The sequence below is a fragment of the Bidens hawaiensis genome, unplaced genomic scaffold (assembly GCF_021521415.1).
Source record: "Bidens hawaiensis isolate Kalapana, Puna unplaced genomic scaffold, B.hawaiensis_p1.1 tig00041304_1, whole genome shotgun sequence".
Taxonomy (NCBI): Eukaryota; Viridiplantae; Streptophyta; class Magnoliopsida; order Asterales; family Asteraceae; genus Bidens; species Bidens hawaiensis.
In genome coordinates, this window is record NW_027497320.1 from 107,922 (window position 1) to 116,834 (window position 8,913).

The 8,913-nt window shown below is 34.7% G+C and overlaps 1 protein-coding gene across 1 annotated transcript; it reads right to left on the reverse strand.

Annotated features, from left to right (window-relative positions):
• Window positions 1-6,737: 6,737 nt before the first annotated feature.
• Window positions 6,738-8,216, reverse strand: LOC143592856 (increased DNA methylation 2-like). The gene is made up of 2 exons (XM_077072665.1): window positions 7,201-8,216; window positions 6,738-7,096 (listed from the first exon to the last, which is right to left on the reverse strand). The coding sequence occupies exons 1-2, from the start codon at window positions 8,213-8,215 to the stop codon at window positions 6,843-6,845; spliced, it is 1,269 nt and encodes a 422-aa protein (XP_076928780.1). The 5' UTR covers window position 8,216; the 3' UTR covers window positions 6,738-6,842.
• Between the last annotated feature and the right edge of the window lie 697 nt (window positions 8,217-8,913).

The window sequence follows — 8,913 nt, forward strand, 5'->3', positions numbered from 1 at the left end:
AACTAAATCTACAACTAATACCCATGCCACCTGACGAATCAAAATCAACGTTATTGAGTTTCGTTGATTAACAAGTCAATGATGAAAATAAATCAGTCTATATTGGTAGTTTAATAAACTGATGATGCCATATAAACATACGGTTGTAAATTATGTAATGTAATCCTGCTGGGTTAAATGCAATAAAGAGCCAACACAGTTCCACTTTATCTTTAAAAAACCATATGCTTGGCATTTTGCTTCAAAGATCTGTCTTGGATAATTATATCTAAACTATGCCATTAACCTTAATAAGGTGCATGCATTAAGATGTCATGAGATCCGACGAAGGCATGACCAAAATGAAAATTTGGATGCAAAGAGCGATGTTATCAGAATGAAGGTCCAGACAAGTTAAGCTAAGGATGGTGTGAGGTTTATAGCTTAAACAAATCAACTCGTCCGCCTTCGTTGTTGAAGAGGATTAAAAACAAAAGTAAATACTCATCAAAAACACACTTGTAATCAATTATTGATGATCTCTTTCAAGTTGTAATAGAATAGGCTCTCTATCTCGTTATAACGGTTATATAGATGATCAAAAGGTGAACGTATAGTTGTTTACTTTCATCGAAATTCGAAACCACTATACTTTTTATCAGCTATTGTGTGCTGAAATTACTTTTTTCACTTGCCTCGAGTTTCCATTTACAAGTGTTATTGTGAGTTAGTATTACAAAGTTTCAAAACTTTTACTAAGATTACGAAGAACAGATTCAACATCATTTAGGAATCAACAAAGTAAAAGTCATCGAACTCTAACATATGAAATTATAAATCTATCTCAAAATAATTATAAATTCAAAATCTAATAACCATGTGGTTCGGACCAATTCCACATCTATAAAAACTGAGATTTCGTGGCTTTAGTTACAGTTATTATGTAATGCCTTCATCGATCGAGTACAATCTGCTGAAACTCTGCCCTGCAACACTGCAAAACATAAAAAACAATCAAATCAATAGGTACGTTTTTACAGAAGTAGTTAAGTGAATGTAAGCATACCTGTTGATTTGATTGCAGTAGTTCGAAACTTGATTTGTTATCAGATGACTACCCAATCGGGATGGCTCAGGAAGAGGCATAAAAACTAATGTTTGTCGGGTATTCCTCGGGCAAAGGTTCCTCTCGTGCAGCTTTGCGTGCCATGTTTGGTTGAAGATAATGAAATGAAGTGGGAATGGAATGAGAGAATGAATGGAATATACAAGGGAATGGAATGGAATGGAATCATGGATCATTACTATTCCTTTATCTTGTTTGGTTAACCTATAGAAGTGAAATGAATTATTACTTTTTGTTGTTTGGTATCTAAACAAAAATTGTAGGAATAAAATAAAAATAATAAAAGCACTCCTATCTCATAATACTTTTTAACCCAATAAAAAATAAAAAAATCTGCAATGGCGACGATGGTAGCTCTGGCGACGAAAATGGGACGGTGGTCATGGTGTCGGTCAGGCGGCATGGGTGGCGGTGGTAGCATTGGTAGTTATGGCGATGGCAGGGTGGCGGTGACAGTGGTGGCGGTCTGGCGGCGATAGTGGTGGTGGCGGTGCTGGTTAAACGCAACGGTGACAAGGGTTGCGGTGGTTACGCACGAAGTTGGTGCAGCAGTGGTGGCAATGCTAGCGTTGGTGGTGGCGGCGGCGGAGGTGGTGTTGGCAACGACAGTCAGGTGATGGTGGTGGCGATGGTGGTGGTGGTTGTTAGGTGGTGGTGGTGGTGTTGAGAAAGTACGGTGAAGGAGGAATGGAATGGAAAAAAGAAAGGGGTGGGAAGAAATGATTTTGATGGAATGGGATTCCATGTGTAAGAGCATTCTTATCCAACCCCTCATATTATGTGAGGGCTGTTTTTATAATTTAGAGAATGATTCAGGATGTTGTGAGTAAAGAGTTTTTATATTTTAGAAAAAGTAGTGATTTTTCTGTATATTTGAAAAGTTACTGTTTATTCCCTATAATTTTTTAATATATTTTGAAAGTGGTTGTGAGTGATGAAAGAGAAAAGATAATGATAAAAGGTATAAAATGTATTATTTAATTGAAATGGAGAAAGAAAATAAAGTGAGTTTTAGTGTAATTTTTGGTTTGGAGATAGAGAGTGAGATGAGAATGCTCTAAAAGCATTTTAATCCAACCTCTTATTTTATATGAGGGCTGTTTTATAATTTAGAGAGTGATTCAGGGTGTTGTGAATGAAGAGTTTTTATACTTTAGAAAAAATAGTGATTTTTCTGTATATTTGAAAAGCTACTGTTCATCCCCCATAATTTTTTAATATGTTTTGAAAGTGGTTGTGAGTGACGGAAAGAGAAAAGGTAATGAAAAAAGGTATAAAAAGTATTATTTAATTGAAATGAAAAGAGAAAATATAGTGAATTTTAGTGTAATTTTGGTTTAGAGATATGGGTGGGATGAGAATGCTCTAATGGATTATTCCATTCCATTGAGCAACCAAAAATCACTTTTTTTATTCATACGCAATAAATCATTCCATTTCCCTGCCATTCCTGCATACAACACGCTACCTAACTTTTTAAAAATCAATCAAGAGAAAATAAGTAAATATAAATAAATATCCATAGTAACATTATCATAACATCAAATTAATACCTCCTCTTTAGAAGCCAAGTTTGCTATGAAGGTTAATTTTGAATTATCAATAAAGTTGGGGGTTTGTTTTGTTAAGTTTATTTTAATATGGATTATTCTAGAATAAGGTTGTCTTGTTTTCTAAGTTAGGTTTGACTTGGAGAGCAAATTTAGTATATCTATAAATAGATGTCTAGTTTATTGTTTTAAGAGATGAGTCTTTTCTCCATGTAAGTTTGTTAAGTTTGTGAAGTTCGTTTGTTAAGTTCGTTTGATTATATGAAAAGGGTCGAAGGTTGTTACCCCAATATCTCGTGCTCGTTTGTTTGTTTGTTCGTTTGATTCGATTGTTTGATCCGCCTGGGCCAACAATTGGTATCAGAGCTTAGGCTCGATACACACAAGTTGTTTGATCGAAGTTTTGGTGAAAAGAAAAGATTCCAACACAAAGTATTTTCTACCATCGGAAAAGGAAAAAAGAAGTAAATTGGTTTCTGTTAATTTTTGGAGAGGTAATTTATTTGGAAAAAGCAAGCAACCTTTCATGCACGTTTGAAAAGTAACTGAAGTAAAAATAAGGAAAGCAAGCTAACTTTGGCGCATATTTATTCAACTTGAAGCATACGTCATTAATTTGAAGAAGTTCAAGAACAAATTTATTTTGCACAGAATAATTAAATTATTTCTTGCAAATAATTTAGTTGTCTCGTTTAACAACAATAATTCCAATAAGGTCGCGGGTTCAGTTTTTTAATTCATGTTTTAAAAGCAAGCTTGTATTTAGCAAGATTGTTTTCGATAATCAAGAATGTTGTTCTTGATTATTTAAAGAGAAGTTTGTGGTGCTTGGTTGTTTATTGGAGATTGGTTTTGAAATCGGGAATCAATTCCAACTGATATAGCAAACCAAAAAAGAAAGTAAAGATAGGAAAGACACGATGATGACGGGGGGACTTCCAGTATTGACGAAATCGAATTACTAAGTATGGTCGACCAAAATGGAGGGATTTTTGAAATACTATGGCTTTTGTGTTGAACAAACAGTTGGCGTAGCTGTAGATGAAAGGAAGATGTACATAGCATTGGGGTACATGTGTCAACCCCTACCATAAGGCGTCTTGGTACAAGTTGGCACACTCATGAATGCTAAGGAAGCATGGTGTGTTTTGAAGATTCGATTTCTTGGATTGATTAGGTACGAAAGATAAAAGATGAAAAAGCAGCTCAAGAAGCTACTGAGAAAATAAGATTGGATGAGATTGCTAAGAAAGAAAGATTGGATGTGATTGTTCAAGAAGAACAAACACGTAAGAAAGAGGCTCAGGAAGCTACAAAGATAGAAGAGGCTTTGCAATTGGTTTTAGATTGTGAAGAAAAAGAAAGGTTGAATGAAGAAAAGAAAAGAATTTCTTCAGAAAAGAAGAGAAGATGGTAAATCTTAAGGTATGTTTTTCTAACTTAAACAACCTGGAAGATGAAAAAACTATTAAGATAATTGAGCAGGAGCAAAACAGGAAATCTGCTACTGATCATGATGATGAGCGAAAGGATATGATGCTGAATAAAAGGAATGATGCAACTAGCAAGTTTGCAGATTTAGAATCATGTGTGAAAGTCAACAATCGAGCAATTGTTGATGAAAAGTCAGAACGGAATGGAAAGTTTAGAAGAATTGTCAGAATAAAAGGCCCAGCAGGGTTTGATAAAGAAAGAATGAATAACCCATCTGCAAATTTTGATGAGCAAAGAAAGAAAAGGAAATTACGAAAAAAAGAATGTAAAGAATGAAGTTGTATTTGAGATCAATATGGATGGCTTGAATGATGAACATGAAGAACTTGTTAAACAGGTTTGTTACAAACAACTGAAAAGAAAGGTCAAAGACGAACCAGTGATTAAAATTGAAGAGTTGAGAGTGTTGTTGGGAATTCAAGACCTTGGCGGCACAAAAACAAGAAGATGAACAATTCAAGATTAAGGAGGTGAATGAAGGTTAATCTTGAATTATCAATAAAGTTGAGGGTTTGTTTTGTTAAGTTTATTTTAATAACATCAAGAACAATTAAATATCTAACAAATGAATCTAAACTTACCTTTACAGTGAGAGAATTCTAGAAAGAGTAGCAAGGGTGAGTATGAGGAAGGGAGAGAGACAACAACTTAAAAAAAAACAAAAAAAAGCTTGCTGCATGGAATCGAACCCGTGACCTTCTGTTTAAAAAACCAGCAACTTACCAACTAGTCCAGCACTTGTAGTGTTAATAGAATGGTTCATTCCTAATATATAATGTGGTTCCTCTAATATTTTCTATATTTCGAAACTCGAGTGGTTCCGGGGAACCACCCATTAACACTATGGATCCACTCTTGAGAGCAAATTTAGTAGATCTATAAATAGGGGTCTAGTTTATTGTTTTAAATAAGTCAAGAGGGGTCTTTTCTCCATGTAAGTTTGTTAAGTTTGTGAAGTTCGTTTGTTAAGTTTGTTTGATAATATGAAAAGAGTCGAGGGTTATTACCCCAATATCTCGTGTGTTTGTTTGTTTGTTCGTTTGATTCGTCTGGGCCAACATGCTGCTGCGCTTGCTGCCATGACATATTGCGATAATAAAATTGAAACTGAAACACAAAAATAAAAATAATTAAACTCAGGGGTGTTTGCGATTCCTTATTTTTACCTCCTTATTATCCATAAGACATCATTGTAACTTATGAAATTTTTCCACTCACATATTAAACAAATCCAAACACCTTTTTAACTTATTGATAAGTTATAAGTTATAAGGAGGCAAAAATAAGGAATCCCAAACACCCCCTCAATGTGATTGATGCGCCACAATCAGAGTAAATAAAAGAATCCAACCTTTTGTTGTTCCGTTGAGAGATCATCCATGCGTTCGATCAAAAACTCCATGTTCCTTTCAATGAAGGATTTGTTGATAATTGTGTTAAATAGATCTAGGGTTATTTGGTCAGTAACAAAAACAAAAATGGTGGGATATGTTGGTTATGACTTATGAATTATGATGCCCCCGTGCTAATATGGAAACAGAGAACTTATTGGAAAATATGAATTGAATTAGATAAGCATGTGGAAGTTGAGGATAACACTAACAGGTGACATCAAATTCATAATGGTAATAGTTTTTATGGATCAAATATACAAAAAGTATTATTACAGCTACAGAGAGGTATAAATGGACCTGTTATTATAACAATTTTATTCATGTTGTAATCAATTGAAGTAACACTTTATGCTAATAAGTCAGGAGACTGAAACCACTCAAAAATGACACAAAAAGACTCATTCGTGTAAGCATGTCAGCACAGACACAGACATGCATTAGTCAACAAAATCGGGTAAAACAAAAAACTTTAATTTTTAATACTTAACAATGATGTTTTGAATAACTTTACCTGAAGTCACCCAATTATTTTCAAATCTAACGAGTCAAATGGATATATTTGAATTAATGAGAACTTCATTTTAAGATTACTTTCATAAATCATAATCCTTTAAATAATCTTGTATTGCGATTTATGATTTATGTTTTTGTCAATATAAGGACAATAAAAATATTTTTATTTTTGCATTTTGTTTTTCAGATTTATTTTATCAATATATTGGAACCATTATGACAAAAAGTAAAGACAATGTCAATCCAAAGTCTGCCTTGTATCATGTATATGTTCACTTTCATGAAAGAAATAATAAATAGACAAACTCACCAAATGATGGTCCACATAAAGTAGTAAATGCTAGGGCCTAGGGGTGAAACTGATTGATCCAAGACTCATGTATTTATTTGTGTCAAATACACTGACTCTAATTTGCACAAACTTAAAACCATAGAGAAAATAGGCTCCCTCAAGAGTGTTATCTTAATGCATAAAAAAATATTTTGTGTGTTTCGGCTTACACGGTAAAATACAAGTTTTGACACGTTACGTGTAGCTCAGTTCACCACATCAAGTAGCAAGTCACAATACCGTCTACCCTATACTAAAAATAGAATTCGCGACGAGTACACATGATAGGATATCGGTTAATTCTACTCATATCCATAGTCTGTCACCCAAACAACATATAAGGTACCCAACACTATCATCATAATTCAGAACTAGTTAACACATCTAATTAAAAGAAAACACTGAATCCTAATAGAAAACCCATGATGCAATACATACCAGTATATGCATCTTAATCATCTTTTCATCTTTTTTGTTGCCTTCTTCACTATCCCTTCAAGAATCCCATCAGTCCCAAAATTCCCAGAAAACTGTTGAGGGTCAACTGGACCCGGAAGCTTAAACGAGACCGAAAAGTGACCCGGTGGACAAAGGTTCTGAGACTGCATTTCAAATGTCTGATCAAATCTACCCGCGTTTTTCTCACCAGTAACAGTCACACCCCTCACAGATACTTTACCATCATCTTCAACCTCACAACTGAATTCCCCTGCACCCACAAATTATGTAACAAGTATTATAGCGGTTTATATGATTATAATTATGATTACTCAACATCAAGTTATCGCTTAAAAGCACGCATAAAGAACTTACTTTCATCCCTTTTTACTCCAGGAAGAGATGCACGAAATAGATACGAATCTTCACATTCCCCAATGTCGATGCTTCCAATATTATGACCAATTTGACCCTTTGTAGCACTTCCGGTTAACAAGCATCCATTTTTAGTTGCACTCATCATGTTGACCAACTCTTCCTGACTCGGTTTACAAGGAAAGAATATCATATCTGACCCGAGTTCAGCCAAGTTACCCGTTTTCATCCCAGTCGGCATACGATCACCAGAACCACATACAGCTAGTGTACCATTTTTTGTCACAGAGTCCGAAACCGGAGTATTGTTAATATTATTATTACTGTTTCCAGGTGCACTACGCTTCAATGGGGTGTGAATCGTATGATTACAAGATATTGATGTTAATTCTTCATGGCATTCGACCTCCTGCAAGTCGATATTATATAAAACTTTTCCATCAACAGATGTATGACACATGGCGTCATCTTTATCCAAACAGACATCTTCAAGTTTAGTCAACCTCTTAAATCTTTCAAGATACTCAGGTGCAATGTACCGGATTTTGGGGTCACTGATGAATACAATGTTATTAATGGCTTCATATTGGCCTTTGACCATTGAAACCGGGTGCAAATTTGGTGGGAAAAGATCATCAAACTGTGGGAAAGTTGGTGTTTTGGTTTTTGTAGAGATCGGAAGATTCCCGTGAAGAAACTGCTGGAGAAAAGGCAGTTTTAATATAACTGACTGATCGGCTTTTCTAAGTATGTAATAGTAAATTCTTTCTACTTCAACTGTTTTCATGCAAGAACCAGCTAGGTTTTCTGGTCTGTATGGTGAAAGACCCTTGGCCTGTCTTTGGAAAACGGACCGCTGTGGCTCGTTTTTCAGATCGGGCCCAAAATAGGTTCCCATGATGAAATATAAGAGGAAAGACTGATCATCCGTAGGTGTTGTTCTTTCACTCAATTTGTCATCATTATCTGATGCTATGTCGATTAGATATTCTGTAACTGGGCGTACGCCCTCCATTAATCTGCAAAAGGAAAATAGTTATTACAGATTAAAGACAAAATCTAAATAAATCAATGCTCTAAATCGATACACAATCTGTCAAAGATTTGATGGTAAATTTAGTCTGCCTGTAGAATATAATATAAATTTCAGTAACATTTTGAAAGGATACAAATTCATATATCAATATGAAATTTGAACTCAAAATTTAACCACCGATGTTTCAAACTACAGAGAGGGTACGATTAGGGTTGCAAACGAGCCAAGCCGCTTGCGAACTACTCGAGCTCGAAACGGGCCAAGTCCAAGCCTCAAATAAAGCTCGAGCCTTGTGTATTTGTTAATTGTACCTATTTTGGACTTCTATGTATTAATTTCACCCTGCACAACCGAGCTCGAGCCGAGCTTAGGGTTATATAAGGTTTTTTTTTCAATAATATATAAAAATAATTAAATACGCATATAAATTGATTATTAATTAATAAATAGTAAGCTAGTTGAGCCCAAGCTTGAAAAACAACTCACGAGTGGAGCTAGAGCTTTAAAAAAGGAGGTCGAGCCCAATTTTATTTACAAATTTCACAGGTGTATTAGGTGAACAAGTGAATCCAATTACGATTGGATGTTTCAAGAGTGCTGACAAATTATCAAATACGAATGATTAGAAATACAAGTAGAAAAGATGAATGCATGTTAAAATGAAAATGCGAGTCCGA

Excerpts from the sequence above, each read along its gene's own strand:
- LOC143592856 (XM_077072665.1), bottom strand. The coding sequence starts at position 8,215 with ATGGAGGGCGTACGCCCAGTTACAGAATATCTAATCGACATAGCATCA. Across the intron at positions 7,097-7,200 it reads TGGAGTAAAAAGGGATGAAA|GGGAATTCAGTTGTGAGGTT; the intron begins GTAAGTTCTTTA and ends TTGTGGGTGCAG.